We start from the raw sequence: 27,318 nt of genomic DNA on the forward strand, positions 1-27,318 counted from the left end.
TGATATTTAGTATGCAGGTAGCTTAGATAGAGATATACACAATTAAGTGCTAATTATGCTATTTGGGACTTAATTTGCATAGGTAATAAGGAAAATCTATATTTGCAGTGTTTTCCATTATCAGACTCAAATACATGTAACGTATGTAGTTTATGGAAAGTGGATCATCAACAGATACCAATTATGCAAATAAATCCCTAATTTGCATAATTAATGCAAAACACCATATATCATCTAATTGGAAAATTATAGGACTGTCAATATGATACTTAGTATGCAGGTAGCTTAGACAGAGAGATACATAATGTAGTGCAAATTATGCTAATTGTGACTTAATTTGCATAGCTAATGAGGAAAATCTATATTTGTAGTGTTTTCCATTATCAGACTCAAATACATGTAACATATGTAGTTTATGGAAAGTCGAGCATCAACTAATACCAATTATACAAATGAATACCTAATTTGCATAATTAATGCAAAAACACCATAATTCATCTTATTGGAAAATTATAGGACTGTCAATATTGCAACATGTGTAAGTTAGATAAAGGTGTTTATGACCATGCATATATTATGCAAATGTGTAAGTCATTTGCATGAATAGAATTGTTCATGGAGATATGAGGTCGTGGAACTCTTGTTTTCAAATGTGGCCAATTGGGTACTGTTTGGCCCTATGGATACTGTCTTGCTATCGGTAGTATTGCGGTAGATTTGCCTGGATATTTCGTATCAAAATTCCCCAAGAAAAAAAGTTTATCTAGACTTGCCAAGTGGACACTCATGAAAATTGTTTGATACAATAAGTTAATACTAAAATGGACGTCCCTTGTTATTGTGCTATAGTTAACTAGTTAGTTTAGATTTACATATTCGAATACGTTAATCTTGTGATGTCGACACTTATAACACTACGATACAACAGGATCCCATTGCATGTTGTGCCGAGTAGCGCACGGGCAAATGACGTCAGTTATCATGACAACGCGTATGTGGTGCATGCGTACTGTAGACTGATCCGGTCTATGTTGTCATGGTAATGATCTGCTCCCCCCCCCCCATGCTTCCCACGTTGCCTTCGTTTCACAGCATACAGTGGGATACATGAAATAAATCATCCCTATGTCCATCCCTTCACCCCTTTGAGTGAGTGGAAGGTGCCACTGGTACGTGAAGGTCAGAGGTCACAAACATTGCCCCTCCCACAAGATCGTAGCACTGTTTGCAACTTCGAGTCTTGGCCCCTCTATTAAAAGGTAAGGAATGTAGAATGCACTTGAACTGAAAACATGTCTGTTCTTTTATTTCATGACAGTTTTACGTACCATCACAACGTTGACATCCTTTTTCACAAAATAATAAACATTCCCACATGCAGTCGGAGATAGGGGGCAGGGGGGTAGAATTCTTGATAATTTGTGTGAACAACACTAGAGTGTCTATAGCCGAACTAGTCGTTATAGCTAGATCCCACAATGGAAGATCTTGTAAACATTTCACAGTGATTACTTTGACAACTAGAGTTCCACGAACACATTATCTTCGCCAAATAATCAAGGCTTATTGTGGAGAGTGATTAATATTTACATGCTTATCACCCCCTGCAAACTTGATCATACACCATACCGTTTGAAAGTTATGATGGGGGGGGGGAGAATGAGTCCAGTCTAGATAGGGATAAAACTCATTTGGTGGTACAGGACTAGTATATGTGTATAGTGTGCTGATATATGTTATAACTGGTCATCAAAAAAATTGAAAGTTATAATTAGATGGTACAGTCAATATATATGAATAGAATAAATCTTTATTCCATATCATACACATTTTGCAAGACATAGTACATGTTACTTTTCCATACGGTGCTAGGTAATACCTAGCAGTGTACTCTCTGAGCAGAGGAGTTGGTCCGGCTGGTTATTCACATGTTTTTAGATGTTTTGTAAGGCTTTCTATTTTATTCCCTTTCCGTTATGTCTCCAACCGTGTGTTTGACAAAAATGCAGAAACTGAACACTTTAAAAAAAACCGGACCCACACATCTGTTTGAATTGTAGTGAGACTGCCCCATTTGTTTATTTATGTACACCATCTGTTTATTTACACTTCTAGGCAAGGCCTTCTGCTGGCCTGTTTCGGGAACACTGTCACACGCCCCATTATGGAATGTAATGGATTTACAATTATCCTTACTAATTATGCAGATTAGCTCCTGTTTTCTTTAATTAGACATCGATTGTGTAAAGCACCATCTGAGCTCTCTACATACAAAACTTCACGACAATCTCTTCACCCCTTCTCAAGTAATACGTGTCCGAATGTCAAAACAAAAACACCCACTGCAGTTCTAAACAAGCCGCTAGGGGGCCCAAACTTACAGAACTTACTTCTTGTGGCATGAACTATCTACCACACAAATATCATGACCATAGCACTTTCAGAAAATATGCCACTAAATTTTGAAGCTCCGCTGCAGTACCTTAGGTACTCGCTAGAAGGCCCATTATCGAACTTGACCTTCCTTTCCGTAAACCCTACCCATCCACTAAATATCATACAGATCCATAAACAGCTTCTTGAGTTATGTTGTCCACAAGAATTACACATCCACACAAAGCCCGCTGCAGTACCGACGGAAAATGCCAGGAGAACCATTTTTTAACTTGATCTCTGTTTCCACAACATCTACACACCTGCAAAATATCATGAAGATCCATCAACGTTTCCGTCACTTTTTCCGCCTACAAACAAACGCACAAAAATTAAAAGTCCGCTGCAGTACTGTTGAAAAACGCAAGGTAAACCATTTTTGAACTTGACCTTCCTTTGCACAGCCACTACACACCTACCAAAAATCATAAAGATTCATCAAAGGTTTCTTTAGTTATGCTCTTGACATACATACAGACCCACCAAACAGCTGGCTCAACCGAAAACATAATCTACCCCGAGTACTATAGTACTCGGCGAAGATAATAACCTTTGATAGTATACGCAGTATACATGCAGACGCGGAATAGCCCGCAGCAAAACGTGAGATAGAATCAGTGACCCGCAGACTGATAACTCAGTAACGTTAGTCATGAAAAGACGGGTAGGTAGCACAGGAAGGGAACAACAGCTCACTGGGGCTGTTGCCAAAGTCATTTTGCAATGTTAGACATGCGGGGTACTGCTATTTTTGGGAGAGTGAAACCCTCTGTGATCACAAACAACGTACATGTACAGTACAGGACGCAAACCAGGCAACTTATTAAAATTTAGTCTGAGAAACGGCAGAGCAACTGCTTGTATGATTTTAGATCATAACGTCTTTTTGTGTGGATCATAACTGTGTCAAATGTCCGATATGGCAAAGTTGTAGTCACTTGGAACAAGTCCAATGCATGTGATATAAAGTAGCCACATGCATTGGGCCTGTGTCTAGGCATAACACAACTTGTCACATTGAACGTAGTCGATAGATGGCGTTTCAGCTACACTGGCAACGGGAGGTACTTTAAGTTTAAACAACTTACGTTTACGTTAAAAAACGTATTTATGACATGACGGGTAAAAGGTCAGTTTTCTTTATCAGTCATCTCACTAGGAATGCTAGTCTAGATGCTACCAACATTTGGTATTGCAAAGGAAGTGCTTTCCTCTTCAAATGAGGAATATTGTACACTATACTTTTCATACAAATTGTCATAAGCATTTAAGCTCCCCCAGTCGGCTTTTTGCCAACATTTCTGTATCGCCTTGGAGCAAAATGATAAGAGAAGATACTTCGGGGAGGTCTGTAATGGAGATGTTGAGAGGGTAAGTGGTTGTACGCAGGGAAGAAGAGTGAGATGGTGAGGATGTCGAGACACTGCAGTTGCGCACCCTTCAGGGCCAGGGCTACACCTTCTGGAGTGACAATAGACCGCTCTTGACTGTCAATCAGAATTATCGATTCGACCAATCAGAGAACGGGGTTCGGTGGCGTGATTATCATGAAGCTGATGTGTCCTCTATTGTGTTGATAATTAACTTCTACCAAGGGGATTCTGATATTCTTGTTACCATATGGTCTCCCACATCTGCAACTGTTTGTTTATTTATTTGTTTATTTGTTTGTTTGCAGCTATGACGTCACCGAAGATCAGTAGCTTGTCTTGGGGGTCGATGCGTGTCGAAGGGGGCGGGAGGTACAAGGACTGCAAGGTGTGGCCGGGCGGCAGCCGAGCCTGGGACTGGCGGGAAACTGGCACTGACGTAGGTACCACGTGACTAATGAACGGACCAATCATTGGATATGAAAGTAAATGATGCACGTATATAATGTACTTATTGTGTGATTTGAATAATACATACAAACTGAAATGTACTCGTACCTGGCAAGCCCAGCTGCAGGTTTAAACATCAAATATGGCGGACAATAATTACGTCATAGGCACGTAAGTGCAAACACCTACAAGTATAACTATAAGAATAAGATCTATGCTAGATTTGCATGTAAAAAATGTCTTCGACCGCTACACCTACTGACCTGACTAGTGCTTAGCTTAACGCACATTGAACTATCATCTCGGCGAAAGAGCTATTTCTATACTTTAGCCGTCTGGTGCACACTTGATGTAAAGGAATCATCATTGAACTTTTCTTTCCTGCAATACAAGGGCGTAAGTATGCCGTACCCAGAATGGTATCTAAGTACTTCTCAAATCGATTCTTTTGCAATAAAAAAAAGTGTGGTAATTCCTTGCGGGACTAATTTGTGGAAGCTTCAAACGGGTGCCAAGTTCTAAACTCTAGAATTAGATGCAAGAAGCTATAAATTTCCCACGAGGTCTGTCGAATGCATCTATGATCATCATCTATCACTGGAATTCCCGCTTTGAATTTGGAACTTGTCAGCGAATTTTGACTGTCATTATCGGTTTTACGAAGCCTGTTTTACAAGGTAGTATCATTGGCACGCAGTCCGGGAAGGATGCCAAAACATCACGCAGTGTCAGAATACCAGAAATAGAATCCATAACAGATCGTACGTAGAAGGTTTGCAATCTACTTCTTGGAAGAATCATAATCACGATTCTGAATGAATTTCACATTCTCGTACTTTCGCAAAACAGAGTAGCAATGTTTTTAAGTTTTTTTTTCTATCACTTTTATCCAACGCAAGAGAATGACTTATTGAGTCGGCATCCATCGGCCTTCTTCAGGAGATTGACCCAATTTCCTGACGCGCACTGATCTTTGGGATTTGTGACGTCAGGAGTGGGTCAAAGGTGCCCAGGAAGTCGATACCTGCCGCCGTCTCAAATCAGAACCATGATCTCTTTCCGTCATTAAAAATCCAAATGTTCTCTTGGGCTCTATTATGTGTTGATTTATTCCCTTGTGTGTAGATTCTTAAGAGCAGCCGGGGTTTTGTAGGGCTACTCAAAATGTTAGGCTCGTTCACAAGGCAGTCGTCACGTGTGTGTGTACCCCGGGGTCGGCCTGACTCCCGGCCCTGCTGACTGCTGGGCACCGAGGTTAAACACTTGTTTCTTTGGCAAGCTTTCTCAGGGGAAATTACTTCTCAGGGCAGCTAGAAGCGTGTTATGGCTTAGTTTTTGTAGTCTGGCAGCATACAGATGACTGCATACATCACAGCATCGTTAATGCTTTTGCTTGGAGCACCTTGAGTCAATCAAAGAGTATTGAACAGGTAAATGAAGACCATTATTGTATAGTTTGCCCTATAAAGCCAAACAAACGTCTCTAGAAAGAAGTGTTAAGAAATTCTTATAAACGAGCCAATAGGACTTATATCAATGCATACATTATACATTAATACTAATCCATGAAAATATGTTATTATACAGCATAGACCAGGCGTTCAGCCGGCTGATCTAGAAGAGGTTCTGAAGAAGGGCGTAAATACTTTAGTCATCGGACGGGGGATGAATGAAGTTCTACAGGTCAGTTTTATCTTCGTGATGTGCAGAAGACTTCGCCGACTTGAAAACCTGAAAGTCTTATATTAAAATATCTAGCAATAATCGGAAGATTGAAGGGGAGTTATGAATTCCGAATGGAAGTACCCTGCCACAGTGTGGAACGTCTAACGTTACAGTCGTGCGTAATCTAGCTCAGTCAGAGAATAGTGATCAACGCTTGAAAGTATACTCTGTCTGGTTTAGGGCGTTACACATGTTGCTGAATTTTAAAGTTTGCTGTCGAGTTTGAAGTAATTTTGATATGTGTAGCATCTGCTTGAAATTCTTTCTGATAGATATTCCACCCAAGCTTTGCTACTACACATCCTCGTTACTTTCTGAACCTTCAATGCTTTGGTTTATTCTCTCTTGAAAAGGTTCCTCAAAGAACGATTGATCACGTCCAAAGTCAAGGCGTGGAGTGTGTCGTGCATCAGACAGAGAGGGCAGTAGACGAGTACAACAAGATGGCGGCCGCTGGCAAGAAAGTTGGAGGGGTTTTCCACTCTACTTGTTAAGGGGCGTCGTAAACTGTCGTAAAATGTTAGTGTGATGTCGAAAGTGTCGGTTAATGTCATAGTTGACATATATGACGACGCCCTTAGGGGTTTGCTGACTTAAGAATTACCAAATCCTCTTGTAGTGTACGTGTCTGCTCCAAACCGCGATTTATGTTTGCTGCAAGATGTTCAAATAATGATTTGAAAGAGATTCAAAGACTTTCTAAATTGTACATATAAACTAGACATACGTATCATGTACCGATATGTAGCTGTCTAGTATTTTTTTCACTTTGCCTACAGGGGTATGTGTATGTAACTCCGAAGTATATCAAGGTAATATGTAACCATGGCTGAGTACTTTTAGAGTCTTGTAAAGGTACAAGTTGCACTTAAGTATGGACTTGGACTTTGAAGTTCCTCATTGCAAGATGATAATTCATGCAAATTTTTATGATGTCACGATGTCGGCATCAATAGTTATGGAGCCAGGCCCATTTTTAGAAAAATGGTATGTGATATCCACTTGACAAATGTTGCAAATAGATATTTACTGAGCTGAGCACCATGTAATAAATGATCTCGGTTTGTCCGGAATAAAAACTATATTGGAAGCCTTAAAGGCTCCATCCACCCATCCGTCTGAAGTTAGCATTCTAACGGCGGGAGGCTAACACCACGCCGTCTGAATATATACACCCCACCCGGAGGCCCTTCATTCTGCACCGTAAAGCGGCTAATGTGTAACGCCTGCGAAGGGCTAAATGCGTTTCCAGTGGACGAACAAATCGACTTTTTACAAATTGCTACAATCTGGCCGTTAGATAGTGCTGCCCTCTCGGCGTACATCTTATTTTTCGCTGCATGGCGTGGGTGGGTGTGACATGGAGTGAATTGCTGAAGAGGCTATCTCGAGTTCCGAGTCTATGTCAAAGTTAAAGATCCCAGTGCCCAATTAGTTTTTTTAAATGATATTCAGACGTTCTGAAAGGTTTACAGAGGGAATTTCTCCGTTTTCAATTACTTTCGTCGTTGTTCTAAACCATGTTTCAGGTGCAAAAATGTTTAGACAAGGGGCGAACAAGTCACATGTGAAAGGAATTTGAATATTACTCCCTGACAACCCAAGTTGGGCATCCTTTGAACCTTGACCTAGACCACAATGCATCACGACTGCGAATGGGCGCGTTCCGAACTATGAGATGGCTTATAGGATAAAATGACTTGAAAAAACAATACTCTTGTTTGCCGTATTTACTTGATCAATTGAGTAAATACTGATCATGATGTTCAAAGTGATAGTACCTACAAGATTATTTATTGAGGAGAAATTAAGTGAAGACTAGTTTATTTTCTTCCGTTGGTGCTATGGCCTAGTGGGTAGAGTGCTAGCTTTGCATCCGAGATATCGGGGGTTCAAACCCGGTATGGTTAAAGACTTACAGAATGGTGCAGTATACAGATAACAAAAGTATAACATGAACGTACACGCACAACAGAATGTGCCATGAATTTGATGTACACACAATGTACCATGAACATAACACACACATATAACAGAATGTACCATGAAGGTCCATCAAATTGATAGAAACACCCGAGTACTCAAATATCTGTGTGGCTATACACGTAGCGATACAATAGAAAAGACACATTCATGACCTTTTTTTATGGTTATAGCCTAATATTGTATGGTTCCGCAGCCACTGGCCAAGTGCAGATATTGCGGTGGTTATTGCTCAGCTTCAAATGTCGTCCTGATAGGTATATAAAAACCAAACATTTTCTGACAGAAACTCGTTTGAGATATGAAACCGTGCTTTCATTTTACGGCGTGTTTCAAGCACCTACTAAATGCTAGCGCAAGGCGTCTTCTTCAGCTTGTTGTACTAGTCCATCACTTACTGGCTTACGCCGTCCTCGAGCACAATTATGCCTAAGAAAATAAATGGTGCGTTTTTGACTACAGTCTTAAAAATAGGGTCAATAGGTGGGGATTTTCTTTTTCTTTCTTTTCCTTCTTGTTATCTCCATGAAAAATGGAGATACTGTTTTGGGTGTATCTGTTTGTGTTTCTGGACTTTTATTGTTAGCATAACGTAAGAACCTCTTTGTGTATCGTGCTGATATTTGGTATGTTGGTAGGTGTTAAGGCGACGATGGTCAAGGTCGTTTTTGGGTCCCCTGGTGTGTGACCTTGGTACTGCAGCAGAACTTCCGGGTTTCCGATCCGACAAATACAGTTTAACAATGTAAAGATGGAATAAATTGGGACACTGATATTTTCAGCATCATATCTTGATATATGCAAGCTACATGTATGTACTAGGTGTCAACATAAAGGGGGCCTTGGTTTGATGGGTATGTCTATATACAAGGGGGAGTAAACAAGAAGCGCCTTTTGTATCATCGCAGGTTCATTTGTGTATGAAATGAGTTGAAATTTGGTACCATTTCAGGGTTGCAAAAATGAGCCTGCTATGGTACAAAATGCTTTTTATCCTGACTCTCCCTCGTATGACATTTTCTATTGCAAGAGAAATGAGGAGAACATTTTGGAAAACGATTCTACAGCGTTTTGATCACTCAGATGTCAGATGGAAAATTTTATACCCCTTGCCAGCGGTTGATCCGTAAAAATGGCTAGGGTCGGCAGGGTTTTGCTACGGTTGGTCGGGTAGGCGGAAACACAACAATATTTTTCCAAGGCCTTGCCATCCTTTAAGCTGAAGTTAAATTACAACGATCTTACATGGGCTCCCCTGCCTAATAATCCCACAAAAAACCCACCGCCTGCTCATATTACTGCCGTTATCGACATAAATCCAGGGTAACAAATCAGCGACGTTGGGTGCGGTGAAAACTTCCTCGGTCTTCTATTTTCGGATGATGTGTTTGCCTGGGGGTCCCTATATCAAAAACCCATAAAGAGGTATGTAGATTCTTCAAAGCGACTGTATATCTATGACAGTAATACCACACCTGTATCACAGTATCACGTATGTCACAGCCGTCTTTAAAGGTGCTCAATGTAGGATTTAAGCTGAAAATATTCTGGGTAATGAAATCGTCATTTCTATGACATTTCAGTTTTCATGGGCATGTCATATGCATGCCAGTATATTCGCAGCGTTAATTCATGTAACTAGTGCCTAATTAACTAGTCTCTCGACCTCACCTTTAGTCGTTGGGCAAAGTGCCATGTGTCCTGCATGTACGACCATCACAAATATATCCCGCACGATGGCACCCTAGTTTTGGTCGTACTTATATATAAATGCTTGCTGGATGTAAAACAAGAAAACAAACAAATGAAAACAAAACTGGCAGCTTCTGTATATCGTGGCATGTGTCCTGCGTTGACAAACAGCGCAAATATAACCAGCACCTTTGTCCCCTAATTTTTGGTGGTACCAATAAATACGTGACATCTAGATGTAAGGAACAAACAAACAAATACTGGCATCTATTCCAAATCGTTGTATACTGCAAATATGTCGCATTTTTACTCACTGAATTTTGTTGTACTATGCCATAGGCTAAGGTTGGCTATGTAAAGAAACAAAACATCGCCCTAATACTACATTTTGCGCCTTTAAGATCAGGGCTCGTAGTGATGAATGTTGTTTGTGCAGGAAAGCTGGGGCAACGTCAGCATGGTCTCTTGAGACTGAGCTGAGAGGCGACGACGATAGATAAATAATATCAGGACGCATGCAGGTACCGCAAGCAGCTCAGGGTTGGCACATTGAAGTTCAAGGTTGTGTTAAGCCACCCATAATTCCATTCCTTCTCACTCACTCATCTTCCCCGCTTATAACATCCATTCTTGATAACAAAATAAAAACGGACATGACGGGTATAAAGGGTGTTGGAAATGGGGGAAAATTACAAAGAGAAACAACAATAACAACAAAACAACAAATAAATTGAAATACACCATTTGCATTGATATTTACAGCACAGAATTTCCTCGAACAATAGTCATGATCATAGGTATTTTCGTCCCCCACAATTGTTTGATTTGAACATTTTGTTGTCTTTTTTAAATTACGAACCTGAAATTCTACGTAAGTTTCATGTAACCATCGAATTATTCGCCAAAAATAAATACTCAAGCAACTGGAAAAAATTTTGAAAATTTTATCCAGTTGGTTGAGTAATTATTTTTGGCGTATCTTACTACCTGGATGTCTAGCTTTTATCAACGCATCGAATCATTCGTTTAGCTCAGTTAAATTTACAACCAATGGAAACTTCCAGTGTTCATATCGTCAACGAGTCTAACGAGAATTCATAAAACATTCCTTTTTACAAGCAGCATCATAAACATCTATTCATGCTCTTAATTATGTCATTTGAAATTTAAATGAAGTTTTCTTTGATGTTTCCGTTGTCATGGTAACTGGTCCCGTGTGTACTGATTAAATTTCGTAGATAAATGAAAGTAATGAAACGCCTTTATTTTGATCGTGATAAGGTGTCCTATAAGGTATCATTTACGTGGCTGTGTTTCTTAAGACTACAATTGGTATTTTTTGGGGCTTACAGTTTATACGTCATTTTGGAATGATAAGGGTTAATTTCCCAACCCAAGGAGTACTGTAAAAAGGAAAATATTCGCCAACATCTTATGTTCGCGATATGGGCAGCGATCATTTCGCCGCGAACTCAACACCATCTTGAAATTTTTGTGTGTCTTTTACCAACTTACACCTCTGTTTCAACTGTGAAATTTAAACCACCACGAACACTCCATTTTCTCCCTACCGCGAAATTAAATCCCTGCAAACATTTCCCCTTTTGCAGTATATGGCGACATAAGACTTGACTGGTTCATACATGTATAACCAACGAATAAACCACCGAGTGAGCGAATAGCTTTAGAAAATGCCCACATACAAATGTTCTTCCTGCATGAATGATACTTTATAATATATGACCAGGCATATTATTTTGCCGATATCTTGACTCTTAACGACATGAATAATATTACCTACGTACCCACGTGCACATACAAATAACTACCAATATTATCGCTTGATGAATACTACACCATCCTTCTTGAAATTCCCGTCACGTCGCCGTTAATATCTTTTATTACTCGCCATCAGTAAAATTTAGAATTATTCGCCGCGTTCTCTAACATTTTGACAGTTCATCAAATTTCACTCGCACGCCCCATACACACGTCGTAACAGATCTCCGGTTATCGCGTATTGTGCGCACGATTCTAACAAGGCGCTGTCATTACCACCAAGATAGGGGTGACAGCGAGAGATTAACCTCAGAATGAAGAATATCCCTAACTTTGAAATCACCGACTTGCTTGTGCAGTGATTTCTGGTATATTGGGTTGTTAACAATGTAGCAATTGGACGAACGGCGGCATGGCCTTTCTCGTCACGAGTATATCTATGGTGATAGCTTTTAAGACTGTAGCAATGATGAGCTGTGGATATACGGGGGGGAACCCTTAATGCACCGTGAGGGTGAAATCGGACGTGGGTAGACTCAAGACTGTAATAGCGCCGGTACTAATAGGTTATATGGGATACATGTGTAGGCAATATCAATTGGCCTCAAGCCTGTACCACTTCTCTGTTCGGGTGAGGGATGAAGGTCATAGAAAGGGTATTTCAACAGCCGTCTCACAGTTCCAAGTGCGCATGATGGTCTTGGTCAACGTTTAAGTTCCAGTGGGCGGTAAGCAGTCCCCACTTGTCTAGACGTAAAGACATAATGATGAGAAAGACATCGTGATGAAAAACGAGTGTAAACCTTTGTAAAGCAGCAGAACGCTGCAGAAATGTCTATCACTGGGAATTGGCTACTAGCCTAGGGATCTTAAACTTTGACGTGGACCACAATGCATCAAGTGCACATGCGCACTCGGAACTGTGAGATGGCTTCTTGTTGCTCGAAATACTGATTCGGTCCCAATTGGAAAAAGGGGCCCTGCCTGGTAGTTAACGGGATGTTTTTTGGCACTTTCTGGCGTGACCCTTGCGTGGCCCTGTGGTTGCCGGGCTATTTTGAGCCTGACCGGGCCCCGCGGTGACTTTAATTCGGACTTAATTTCGGGAGGTACGTTTGAACAGATACGATTTAGGTAACAAATCCTATATTTGTAATAAAATTTGTAATTTGTAATACAGATACTAAATCCATGTAATGTACTCAGAATACAAACAGATCAAAGGACAGAGAATTCGAATTACCGATGGATGAAAGAAAGTACAACCAAGCATATCATATCAATTTCATTTCTTATTTCGTCTTTATATGAAATCATTAAACAAAAATCTTGTTGGCAGCATCTTTTGTAGCGTTCCTTGGGGGGGGGGGGTCTATCTTAGTCGCGCTTATGATGTTGAAATCGTTACCGAGTCCAACGAGTATTCAACGAAGATAGGTTTTCAGTACCGCGGACATCAACCAACTTTTATCACTATCTCTATCATGCCACTTTGAACATCACAGAGTCGATAAATACACTTTTCTTTATCTTCTCATTTCTATGGAGACCGGTAATAAGGTGTACTGAATCGATTTGTCACGTAAATGAGTCAAAGAAAATGCCTTCGGCTACAATGGATCCTAATAAGCTGATTTACAAGACACAGTTAACTAGTGCTGATGACATTTCAGCCATAATGCAGTTTCTATATGTCACCGTACCTCTGTGAATATTTTCCACATTATGGGGGGATATGACTGATAGATCTGATATCATGTTTGACAAATACTGTAAATGCAGAAATGTTTGCGGTGGTTTTATGTTTGCGGTTTTCGCGGTAAGCTCTTCGCCGCAAACTTAAAACCACCGCGAAATGTTTGCCCTCCTACCGCGAAATTAAAACATCGCGAACTTAAATGCGTTTACAGTATGTTGTAAATCTTCATATGGTAAATAATGGATTTTTAAATATACTAGAGACAGCCGAAATATTACAAATTCAATGTAAATAAAATCGTTATTGGGCATAGTGCGAGATATAGGGTAAAGATATGGTTACAGAATTTGAATGCCATTTTTGGAATCAGCCTCCTTTCTGGCCTCATATCTTCTTTCCCCGCGAGCTTTCCTTAACAGATTTTATTAGGCGATCGCACTTTAAACCTCTAGCTTTGGGGGTTTGTTTAACGTCCCGTTGTGTAGTCACCGCCATGGACCGTAACGGAACATAGGCACTACTAGATCTCGGCTGAAATGTCTCGGGTCCCGAGGCACTGCTTAACTCAATAGCAGAGCGATGTGTTTCTCCCAGAGACGAAAGCTTTATGAAACGATTCAAATGGTATATTGCAGCGAATGCAATCATGGGAGAGATTCATCATCGGATAGGGCAAGGCAAGGCTATAATGCTTTGGAGCACATGATTCAACGTCCCATCTAATATCATTTTTCATCATCTGAACCGCTCCGACTCAGATGAAGACTCACCACGTTTTGGGCGCAACCTAGTAGAAATATCGTGTCACATCCAGTACCCTCGCGTGCCATAATAGTAGGGTGTTTGGCCCAGAACCCAGAGTCCTGTCTTCGAATCCCCTGACATGCCTCGTCGTTGTGCTATTGGGAAAGGTACTTTACACGAATTACCTCACTTCAATAAGATAGAAATGAGTACATAGCTTGCTTTTGCTAGGGATGTCACTCGGATATGACGCTAAATGGCGTTCCCGTGTTTGAGGGAGGGCCACACATCAAGCACATTGAAGAATCCAACACAAGAGTTAGGGGTCGTTGCCGGTGTGAGTGGATCAAATAAATCCATACAGCTTGCAATAGTATATTATATACTATTCGGTATATACCTGGTGTGTATGCGCCATGAGGCGGTTTACCAGGTATACAATACAAACAAACAAACAAACAAACAAACAAACAAACTCCCTTCTGCAAGGTAAGACTGGAAGAAAGCTGATCCAGTTTCCCTAGTTTCAGAAGACAGTTAATTCAAGATTCTGTCTGGTCGGTTTCGGTCACTGCTAGGAAGCTGAAATTTTCATGCGTTTTGATACATATCTCTTTGAGTCATATATTCATTTTCATTACTTAACTTCGTACGGCTTCTGATTTACAGGTGCTAAGATAGTGAGGTGTGATGATTGCGTCATCGGAATACAGATCAGTCATCATAGTCCTACGAACGCGGACTATTCACGAAACAGTTTCTGAACCCATTTGCCAAGAATCGAGAGAAATCAAACTTTTCACGGTTTTGTGGTGATCAAAGGGCTAATAAATGCACTAGGTTTCGATTCTTTCAGTGAATGGAAAACGAATCTAATAAACTTCGAGTGAAGAACCCGCTAGCAAATGTTATGATCCGTGACCATGCTATATGTCTTTAGCTCTCTGGGAGATTGTTCAGTGTCCCATTGGCTGGCTGCAAATATCAGCTCGATTCTTCACAATTTTGTTGTCATTCATTGTTTCCCTTCCCTGTTACCTTCGTGAAAACGGAGGTATTGTAATCAGTTTGTATGTGTGTTTTTTTATTTTTATTTTTTATTTGTTTGTCCTGGTGTTTGTCCGCAATTCCGCTTTTGGCATTTGCACGTTGGTGACACTAACAGAAAGTTAGGTCAAAGGTCCCAGAAAGGTCCCAGAAAGGTGACAGGAAGTAGGGTTGGTCCCACTCCAAATTTTTTTCCCACCGTGCGTGACAGGAAGTAGCCTTGGCCCGGGTCCAGGATAAGGGCGCCTCGTTTTAGCTTGGACTGTGGCCGAAGTTTATTAATAAGTAGATTGTTCTTCCCTAGTCTACCGGGTCATCGTCGTAAGTACTACCACCACTCACATGGTACAACCTACGTCATCAAAATGGCGACAGCTTACCAGTATCCATTGTTAGTATAGGTTACACACTGACCTCCTTGAAATGAAGAGCACTAGAAGCGCAAATTGTGGACGACCTATCACCGCTCATCCCTCGACTGTCGCCATTCTTATGACGTACCTTTTCACTGCTGTTTCACATTAAGGAATACTCTAACAAAGAAGAGCCCAACTTGTCAAAAAACGTCATGTGTTACGTATGAGTAGAGATCTACTAACTTAAAGTGTTTGTTCGGACAAACGTAGCACTACTTTAAGACGGGATATAGCGGGTATTCTAGGGCTGCGCTACTCGGAGAACCCAATATTGTCAAGAGGCATTTTATGCACCTAAGTGGGGTGCCCGTATCTACAGTTGAGTATTTGATATAGAGCACTTTGTTGAATAAGTGCCTGATATTCGAGTAAAAATAGCGCTGCTTCAAAAAGGAGGATTATGATTTTCATAGTAATATGCCACATAAAGAGCTCCCTATACCTGTCTTCTGTCCCTTCATTCTAGTAGGAAATATTCAACGGTACGATTCTACCTTTCCTAATGTATTCGTTTGCTTCTAGCGTGAATGATTATCGAAATTTTATAGGATTATGCTTTAGGAACAGCTCGCCAATTCTGTCTCTTTGCCTTCTTTCTATTAGAAAATATTCAACGGTACGATTCTACCATACCCCATGGGTTCGTCTTCTTGTAGCACGAATCATCAACCTCACAAATAGTAGAGGCATGTAATGCCATCTGATCTCATGGACCTTTTGTGGCAGTTAGTGTGTAAGGCACACTACAGGAGTGCATGATATATACAGAGCATCCAGTGGAAGGACGTCAGCAACAAATTCAGCACCAGGGACAGCACCAATTACCCATTCTCGTGCTTAGAGCCTCGCCTGGGCCGGTGCTGAACAGCCAAACCATTAAATAAATAAGCGAATGAAAGGAATGATGAGAAATTTTAAAGATTGAGGTTAAACAAGCTGCTACTGTACATGGCGAGGCTCGAGGGTACAAGTTAAGCCATCGAACTGCATCGTTATGTGGCGTAAGGATGAATATGAAATCTCATAATTCCGCCGGGTACCCTGATACCGTCACATTAACAACACGGTGTTATATGGAGGCCTTCTCAAGCGTGTATACCTCGGGTTTTACTAATGCTGCATTACTAGATCTCTTTAAGATAAGATTCAGCGTAAAATATTACGGTATTAGGACACCTGGCGAACTTGTGGGCCTTTTCGTTACCCAGGTCACACCGATACCCGAGGAATACAGACAAATACCCTCAGGTCAGAAACTGACAATACGAGAGTTTATGATAACATTGTGTATATTTGATTTTGTTCTTGCCATATTCTCTATGTCATTTCCGGTGTCCAAGCAGGAAAATTATCTCGAAACATACTGCTACTATGGTACAAGTAGGTTAGGGTACAAGTAAAGCCATCGAACTGCACATCACGAACTTTGCATTACCAAAAACTGTCTGTAACAAATAGCAATTCCCGTGACTAAGTCCTCTCCTAATACCAGATATATATGGTTGGCTCAGGGCAATCGAGAACACCGGCTTGAAAGGCCATTTCGCCCGTTGACGACTTTATCATACATATGGGAGGTGATTCGTACAGACAATCATTCAAGTCAGACTCTGAGGAAAAAGCTTTTAAAGGTGCACGCATATTACTGCACGTCCGCCCACGGAAAATGACCAGGTTATATCACCATTTTGTGCTCGGTTATGAGTTCAAAGTCAAAATCATTACCCCTAGCAGTGTCGACAACTTGGCTCGGGTGACAGAGGAAGAATGGCACCCGACATAAGTCAAGTAAGTGAGTCAAGGAGTGTCAACGTAACAAGGTGGACCAATGATGCTTTTCTTGCACCTTTTATCGCTGTAATTTCGAAAGAATAGTGTTATATAATGTTTGAGTGGAAAGAGTTTCCAGCAGTAGTAACGTATGGACAAAATGTTTCATGGCATTTGAAGCTACACCACATTGATTAAAGTTTACGAAATGCAGGCATGAAATCAAATAAGACAAAATTCTACAAATCAGCATAACAACATGTGTAGATGGAAATTATGAACGCTAATAAGGTATCAGGCTGTGAAAGGTACGACCGAAGTGATTACGTCATCATATAAGGTGCACTGTTTTACGTTGAAACAAAATGGCTGACAAGCAGTGCCACACGCATGCACAACATGTTTGATTCTTTCATGTACTTACTGTAGGAGTTAGTGCTTGGTGAACCGTGTCTTCACACACAATGAATCTTCAGAAAAAAATGCAAACGATATCCCACTGCAAAATAAACGACAATATATGACTGAGTGCTCTTTGAGCTCTCGAATTCAGAAGTGATAAACGAAACTTTATGAGAAATTCCTAATAGAAAACAAGGAGGTTAAAGATAAGATAAGATATATACCTTATTTTTAACCTCCTTGTAGAAGATAACTACAACCTTGTAGAAAAGTGTAGGAGACCTGTGCGCGCAAATGCGTATCATACTTAGAGTGGCAGCGACATAATATATATGTAGATATATGAGACAGCTGTATGTGTATTAAACGTAGCGCTACTAAATATCGTCCGCTTTATTCAAAACGTCATTTATCTTAAAAACGCGCGGACAGAGCCAAATGTGTAACCCGTGTGACATGTGAAGAACCATTAGCGTAGCCCCAGTCAACATTATCAACTATAAAGAGTGAGTTAGTCGTTACAAATCATATTGTTTTCCATTGACTTTCACGGAATTACCTTTACGCTATATTGTAGCGTCATTCGTCGGTTGGGTAATCGGTTTTGGAATGACAGTAAAGCATTTAGATGGAAAGTAACGTCTCATTCAAAGTTATGTATGTAGGAAAGGATTATACCCCCTCCCCACTCAAAGACCTCTCCAGTTACTCGATGGCAACGTTAATTTGCGGAAGCAGGAGTAAGCTATAACTTGCAACACAAGGACAAAGTGGTACCCAAATTATCGACCGAGTCATTTTCAAGGAATTAGTTATCCAACGTTTCTTTGACGTCACTTTAAACCCAGACTCTGTGAACAGTGGGTCATGAATGGCAGAAACCTTTTGGCGTCTCTCTTCTAGGTCCATAGATGGTTGTAAGCCCTGATATATCTGGCTTCTTTTAGTACCCTTGTTCATTCCTTGACAAATACTAGCTAATGCCGTTCAGTCGAAAATATGGGCAAGTCTTATTTTCTCAGTGTGTTGAAAATTACAGATTATCTTGCTTCAGAATGAATCCTACCGCAGATGAATTCTAATTTGGCATGGATGAACTTTCAAGCTTCGACGATACTTCTTCACTGACATGATCTCTGCGAAAAGCCAACGATGACAGTTATGAAATAATATCACGTCCAACACCACGGTATGCCCGTTTAATATCAATATCATCGCTTGGAATTTCCATAGCATCCACCAGGCCTTCCTTCGGGGTATGGATCGCAGAATTTGGCGAAAAGGGAATGATTGAGCGTGGCCGGTTAAACCCTATGGTGGCCCTATATACAGGGTAGAGACTACTGTTGATGCAGAAATGTTCGCGGGGATTTGATTTTGCGATAGGGAGAAAATGGAGTGTTCGCGGTGGTTTTTACTTCGCGGTAAAGAGTTCACCGCCAACATAAAACCACCGCGAACATTTCTGCATTTACAAAACTTGTGTCATTGAACCACCTGTCAAGGCTGGAGTGATTCAAGAATGGTGACGTCTCTAAGATAAAAATTAGGCGTAATGATTAATATTAAAGCTCATAATTCCACCGAGTACCCTAATACCGCCATATTAACAACACGCGGTGTTTTATGGAGGCCTTCTCGAGAATGTGATAAACACCCGGATGTCTAAAGTGTGTATACCTCGGGTTTTACAAATGCTGCATTACTAGATCTCTTTAAGATAAGACTCAGCGTAAAATATGACGGTATTAGGACACCTGGTGAACTTATGGGCCTTTCCGTTACCCAGGTCACACCGGTACCCGTGGAATACACATAAATACCCTCAGGTCAGAAACTGACCATACGAAAGTTTGTGATGAAATTGTGCATATTTGATTTTGTTCTTGTCATATTCTCTCTGTCATTTCCGATGTCTAAACATGAAAATTATCAAGACATTTCCACTTAATCGCTGTCTCCACATTGGAATAAGGTTATAAATTTCCCATCTGCGATTATATCAATATTTCATCAAGCATTTTCTAGTCTATATCATTACCAGGCCATGTTGGGCACTGATTGCTTTAATATACGAGCACCCTGGGATAATACGGGTATTTTCCTACACAATCAGAGACGAAACTGGTGATTGGATGTTTTCCCTGAAGAGACTGCTATGATTTAATAACCATGATTAAACAAGTTGTGCTAATGTTGTTATGTCGAATCTGAACTAAGGTCTTAATGATTTCTGGAACTGCAAATATATTTGGAACCCGGAATATCATCTGCTTGATATGATTGCTTTCTATTCCTGATTGCGTAATTGAGAGGAAAATGGCGCCGTTGAGACTGCAAACTGAATTGGCACGTTTACGATTTAGAGTTTGAATGGAGAAACTGATATTCGCAGCTTTATACGTATTTTCATGGCATATTATGTCTTGGGTACGGCTGGGTACTGTTCATGGATCGTCTGAAATCCTTCAGTACCGAATGTATCAAGTTGAATGTGCCCATTGATGTGTGAAGAAGTAAACCGCTAAATCTTGCAGCAGTAAAGCCCCCCCCCCCCTTCTCACTGGACCCACTGCGTCCTAAACTGGATTTGTGTTACCCTTGACTTTATAATGGGAATATCATTCAAAACGTAAAAGTATGACCAAAAAGACAACGAAACACACAAAGCTTAAAAATTCGTTTTTTGTCAATGAAATTCGATTCGTTGAGTGCTTCGATCGATCGACCGCAGTGACAGTGCCAGCGTGCCGCGTGTCCAGTGGGGGGACTTAACATGTTGAGTCCCTTAGCCACCCTCCTCCTCTAGCTCTGGGCGCGTTCAAACATAACATAGGACTTTTTTTGCTTATACCACGGTCACATACATCATACGAAAGGAAAATACTACTGCAGTTTGTACTTTCTTGTGACAGTTTTGGATGTGTCGTGTAGAATTCGACTGTCGTGTGACAGAAAAAGGATGTCTGTCGTAGACGGTAGGTTCTGTCATCATAGCATGGATGAAAATTCTACGAGAAAAGATCGTACGACGGTTATGGCTGCGCCTTTACTGATAATTCCTGTTCATGATTCCTATGCCTTTCCTATTGAAAATAATTTTTTCTCTTTTTTGTTAGGCCATGTTGATTTGATATTATGGATGACATCCTCTGAATACCCCAAAACTGGTGCGAGCGTGCGAATAAAAAGTTTGGCAACAAAAAGTTGTCTTCATTTTGAAATATACGTGGTCAGGAAGGATGAACAAAACTAAACATACCGAGTTAAGTATTCCGTAATATATATTCTTTGTTGTTATAAAACTTCTTCTTTGACTTTGGAATTGGCTTTGGCATTCTACGACATTAGTATCCGTTATCCGAAATATTTGTTTGTAAGTTATTGCATTATTCTTTCATTTTGCAGCTACTTTGTACGATTTACAGTATGGTTGAAACTTTTTTTTATTGTTGGAAACAGACGAAAATTGATGCGTGTGCAGATGTCATCCATATGATCAAATCAACATGGTCTTATCTGGCTAGTGCGTGCTATCAATACCCTAACGAGACCTTACTGTTGAAGATATGCAGAGACGACAACACTGCTGATTGCGGGGTCTATGCTCGGAGTTAGAAAACAAGCTGTAATCTCCTGATTATCTGTGTCTGCTACATATTGTCTACTGTTCATTACTGGAACTGCGGCTTAATTCAAATTTGCCGCAGACATCAAGGACAGACGTTAGTAGAGATGGGGCTTAAGATAAGATTTCGTTTTGAGAGGCATCGCCGGAAAGTCTCTTGCACGATGACGATCATGATCCTTCTATAAGTTTACCACTAGTGATGACCCTTTTCATGTGATTTTTTTGGCCGATATCATTTCTTTTTTTATTTTCATCTTCTTTCTCATTTTTCAGATATGTCATTTTTGATTATTCTTTTGTAATCTTTAAATTTTCCATATTAACATCATTATTAGTCATATTAGTATGGCGCTTGTCCCTCAAATGCATACATACTTACAGTGTGTCGATTGATGACCATTTCCGCGATAACATTTCATGAAATGGTTTTTCCGAAATTGAATTCAAGCCTCGTCGAGTGAAGTCACGAGAATGAGATGGCTGTAGCTGTTTTTGGGACAAAACTATCTATGACAAAAATCAGGACGATCCGTAAACCCATCCTTGCTATTATCTTTTAAAGTCTGAAACAAAACCGGACCCTGTAGTTCGAGAGAAAGCCACTAGGGGCCAAAACCTACACCACTCACTCTGCTCTAAGAATTATTCACCATTCATAGAGATATCAAAGCCGGAAGTTCCACTGCAGTACCATATAACAACCCGCTAGGAGGCCCGAGGGCTCATCAAGACGTAACCCACTTTAATACCAAGTATCAAGAAAATCAGTAAGGCATTTTCGAATTATCGTGTTGAAACACAGCCTCACACACACACACACACACACACACACACACACACACACACACACACACACACACACACACACACACACACACACAAACACACACGCGCGCGCGAACGCCTCCGAAAACAAAAAGCTTCTTGGTGAAGGAAAAAAGAAAATGAAGAATAATTGCGTTGTTAGAAAAGTGTCTACCAATATGAGGGATGATAAACTGGCACTTCAGCATGCACATTCTTTATTCACTGGGTTTACCTCCCGAAAAATGCTGCTCACGTATTATGTTGTCATGTCAACTCGTGTGTACTCCGAGCCCTACAGCTAGTCACAACATGGCGGCAGCACCTTTCAGTCCATAGGGCGGTACCATTCTCCGTATCTATAGCCCACGGGCAACACAGCTTTGCAAGCACTACAGCGTGGGGGAGGGGGGCAGTCCACGGTAGAAGTGTGTGCTATAATAACAGTCAAACCTGGATTCAGCAAACACTCAAGGGGCTGAGGAGGGAATGGTTGCTGAGGACAGGTGGTTGCTGAGGACAGGGTGGGGTTAGCTATGTGAAAATTAAATGTGGCCTGCGCCAGTGGTTGTCCGACCAGATTCTACTGTACCATAGTCCCTGCTAAGTGCTACCGAAACAGAGAAGCAGTATGTATATTTTGCTAGTCTTTGCGGCATGCACATTGCTTGGTATGACCCGGCCGGGTGGCAAACTTGATTATTGCACCGGTATGACAGCGGAAAACGTTGCATGTTTGCACGAAAACCTTACCCCGAGTACATGTCCTCCCGATCAAGTGTTGCTTTTCCCATGTTAACTTTTCGATATCCTTTTCCATCAGAAAATTTCGTACTGTCAAAACGCATGAGGTCTCACATCTAGGTGGTCCTTGTTGCGTTCTCTCATCCCAAGCATGCGTCAACCGGCATTCATACACACTTAGCGAGCGTATTGCTACATGCGAACTATTTGATTAAGTCCGAATAGCTTTTCCATGGTACAAGGGACTGAAAGATCGTGGATTCACTTGCAAACTCAGGCGTGTCTGAATTCGCTTGCCTTTTGAGTTGTATCTCGGAGTGCAAGACACGAACTAGGGGGAGGCGTGGACTTCTAATTAAGTACTTTTAGTGTACCACTACTTGTGAGGGGGTCTCTGGAATAATGATAGTATGATAACGTATTCTATAACGTGTTTGACATTCGAGATTGAAAGCTTATTTGCACAGGAGAGTCTGGGAAATGCACAGGCCTAGGGCTAAAATCATATAAGCGATATGTTGGCGAGTTAAGTGGCACTGAATATAGTTTAAGTAACAAAATGCACTAGTATCTGGTTGCTCAAAATATATGTCGCTATAGTTGTACACTATATGTCACTATAAGTGCAATCCGCACTTTTTATTAGGCCGTTTTTCATTGGATTATATAGATGCATATGCCATCCACGTGCGCATCAATTTTTGCCCGTTTAAAAAAATAACGGCGATACTGTAAATCATACAAAACGACTGCAAAATGAGAAAATATATGCTTTGAATTGCAAAAAAAATTTATTTTTGGAAATCGGATACTAATGTCGTGGAATATCAAAGTCAATTCTAAAGTCAAGGAAGAGGTTTTGACATGAAAAATGAAGAATCTATATTTCTGTATACCATACTCAGAATGTTTGGTTTTGTTCATCCCTCCTGATCGACCATGTAGATTTCATGATGAAGGCACCTTTTATTATTCGCACGCTCGCATCAGTTTGGGGGTCCCCTGAGGATGCATCATCCGTATAATCAAGTCAGCATGGTCTCGGTGAAAATAAAATGCAGCTATTTTATTTTCACCGATGAAGATTGTCGGATGGCATTTGAAATGTCTGTAATTCTGGTTTAGATTCAATTGAAACATTACTATCCCTTCCCGGATGTCTAACCTTCATATACACAGGCGCGCAATTTGTTCTCCTTAAACACAGGGGAAATGTGTCCGTCCCAAAAGATTCTAGCAATACGAATTTGACTGTAATCCCAGCGATAAACAGCAGATAATTTGCAGACACGGGGCGTCACTAAATGACGACTTGTTATATCCAACTCTCCCGAGCGACATCAGTAATTAGCGTTGGACTGGGGTACTTTCAGCAGAGAGCTGTCATTAGATGATGAGCAAATACGCATTGTCAGTACACGCGGCTGATCCTTGAGCATGTGGGACTGAACATATTAACATTAACGTGTTTTATGGGTGATTTACATACTACATTTCATGCATGCAACATCTACATACTACAGACTCTGTACACGCAGACAAAGGGAACATACACATTGACTTCAGAATCTGGATAAGAATAAAATCTGTCACATACTCATTGACTACATCAATATGATACAACCAGGTCCATTCCACCCAAAACATGTTTCACTGGCTACAACATTGGACCAGAACCAAACCATATTGGCACTTCCAATGCTTCAAGTATCCTATTGCATAATTTCCGCCTTACATCCTGGCAGGTTTCCAACCTGCGAACACACACTGATATAAACAAACAAACAAACAAACAAACAAAAAATAATTACAATACCTCCGTTTTTACAATTCCGACACCGTCTAAAACTGTTGGCATCAAAAGATCTCAAATGAAGTTTACATACACGGTACCCTTGACAAAACCCGAGGAAACGCATACCATCACCCTTTTTTGTCGGCCATCCGATATTAACCATGAACGTGTAATGTTAGTTTAAACAACGATGTTTCTTCCCAGGACACACTTTAAAGTCAAAACGAAAAATAACAACTGACATGACATGGATATATGCAAAATACATTTCGTAGCGTCAACAAATCACCACAGCAAAGGTCAGCTGTAGGTTCAAAATAACGTGAATAACTGAATTATTTAGATAAACTTGTCTCTAAAGAGAAATGCAAGATTTCAGCACTTTGTCTCTTTGTGCTCGGATAGCACAGAAGCATCTATTCTTCGACGCGCGCGGTCTTAGATCTGTCTTGAGGACACCTTGAACTTGAGAATTTGGATGAAATCTGAACACTAGCATGTTGCGTGACTCAGTCTTGTGTTGCACGATTGATTCCTTGTCTCATTTTCGTAATAACATCACCTTTATCTGTCAGGCTTACAAAAGTTTCGTCAATCAATCCAAATATTACAAGGGAGATAACTGGTCAAGTTAGATAGTCGTTGGTTTAAAACTTAAGCTATTTCTGATGAAATCGCTTGGGCATCTTTGTACGTATACTGAGGAACTACGTGTATACGAGAATGTGAGAAATGAGACCAAGGCAAAATCTGTACATTTGTACTGCAATAAGATTGGTATAATATTTCAGTTTAGTACTTGAAACGTGTTGTATCCCCATTTCGTTTCATTAAAAAGATTGGTTTCCAAGTTCCAGCAACGTATTTCTCTGTCCCTCTCCGGTCGTTGTGGTGATTCTATACTTGGTGCAATCTCCGATATCATTCGTGATGCATGCGATGCGTTCTTGACTGATGAGATGAGAGTCCTGGGAACTCTGCACTGATATGCCAGACATGCGACCATCTCTAACTTCAGATAACTTTAAGTTGCCCTGATTTTACAGTTAAATTACTTTAACGGTATAAGCAGTGAAAAAATAAGATGGCGTCAGTATTATGGAGCGTCTCAGGTGCTGCCTGCCATGTTTGTGTCCCTATCTGCATTGCAATGGATCGTAGCTCAAAGGATTATTGACAATCTTTTAAAGTATATTGATATTTTCCTTTTAAGGTGTTGACATATAATAATGGTTATTTGACAGGCTTGGAAGATCTTCAAATTTTTGAAAATGCTTGAGCTTTGATTCACTGAAAAGCAAATATGGAAACCAACATGGCGGCGGACGTCACGCTAAAACGTTTTCCAACAATGGCCGTATCATTTGTACCGTCTATTTCAAAAGACATATAAGTATCAACATAAAATGCACCAATTGTCAAAAAAACTACTGCACAGAATATCCTTTTTGTATAATAATGACCGTATCAATCTTATAATTTACTTCAAAATGCATAATCATCTACGTATACATAGAATACACCGTGTTTGTTCTTGTGCTGAAGTCCCTACGGCTATATAATTTATACAGTCAAAACATTACACAATCATATATTGTAGGACATCTCATATGAAGCAATTAGCCGGGCTCTCCCTGTAGGCACTAAACATCTGCCGTGAGCCCCACAAGAGCCCTTCAACTTCGTCAGAGGATATGTTTACGACAGCGCTAGCATTCCTGTGAGATTCGTAGATATGTCATACAATATTCATCTGTCTCTTGATGGACAAGGTTGCTGCAGCTAACAACTACCTTGTCAATGACCGACGCTTCGTTGAAAACCCTGCGAGAAAACAATGCGGACCATGAACCAGCTTTCGTTATATGTTTTGTACCATGTTTATGTAGTCCTATATGTTAATAGAGTTACAAATGTATTAGGACTTGAATTATGTAATTTGTATCTCTGCTATATCTTATCTGACCCTTACTTCTTCCCTCATGACCTCAATGAAAAGCGGCCTGCATGCCAATTTGAGCTTCTCGTGAATTAAAAAAAGGTTCAAACAAACAAACAAACAAACAAACAACCAAATAAACAAACAAACAAACAAACGAACAGACAAACAAATAAAAAACAAATAGGACCGTGTCTTTATGATCACATAATGTAACAAACGTCCTACCTGTTTGTTTCTCTGTTGTGTTTTGTTTTATTTACAGTATGCCAAAACGTCTGAATTGACAATGGCAACTCACTTTTCTTAAGTTCAAAGGATTGTTGTACATTCACCGTACGAATCATTCTTATCAAATAAGTGTGAAGTTTGTTAGAATTGAACACTAATGGAGATCTTGATATTAGAAAAAAAAGAAGTTTATTGAACTGCCCCCCACCCTCCCCTCCCACAAGGTGCATACGTCCTAAAGCAGTGCCATATGTCAACGATTCACACACCATATTCTCAAACACGTTTACGTGGTTCTTCGGTCGTGCAGTTTTCCGACGAGTGGAGATGTACATTATGGGTAAGCTCGCCAGCTTTCAGCGGATGAAATCAATTTTAGCTTACCCGTTCCGGTGACTCCAGCGTCTCATTTATCTGTGTAAAACGTCTGATGAACATGCCGCACAGACATCCTCGCCGAGAGAGATAATTCAAATAAGTGAGCCGTACCCAACCTTGGACTCCAGTATGTCCCACATGGATGCCAGATGCGGCTCGAATGGAACACCGATATGTCATAATCATCGGTTCAGCTGTGTGTGCAAATTGGTAGTCATGTCCTTACCCATGAGATATATCAACTTAAAATGAACTAGAAAAAAGAAAGAGTTCCACGATTGCTCAT

The 27,318-nt window shown here is 40.5% G+C and overlaps 1 protein-coding gene across 1 annotated transcript; it reads left to right on the forward strand.

Annotated features, from left to right (window-relative positions):
• Positions 1–1,141: 1,141 nt before the first annotated feature.
• LOC136428517 (mth938 domain-containing protein-like) lies at positions 1,142–7,091 on the forward strand. Its single transcript, XM_066418094.1, has 4 exons — positions 1,142–1,259; positions 4,112–4,242; positions 5,841–5,936; positions 6,332–7,091. The coding sequence occupies exons 2-4, from the start codon at positions 4,114–4,116 to the stop codon at positions 6,470–6,472; spliced, it is 366 nt and encodes a 121-aa protein (XP_066274191.1). The 5' UTR covers positions 1,142–1,259; positions 4,112–4,113; the 3' UTR covers positions 6,473–7,091.
• Positions 7,092–27,318: the final 20,227 nt, after the last annotated feature.

The sequence above is a fragment of the Branchiostoma lanceolatum genome, chromosome 2 (assembly GCF_035083965.1).
Source record: "Branchiostoma lanceolatum isolate klBraLanc5 chromosome 2, klBraLanc5.hap2, whole genome shotgun sequence".
NCBI classification, from domain to species: domain Eukaryota; kingdom Metazoa; phylum Chordata; class Leptocardii; order Amphioxiformes; family Branchiostomatidae; genus Branchiostoma; species Branchiostoma lanceolatum.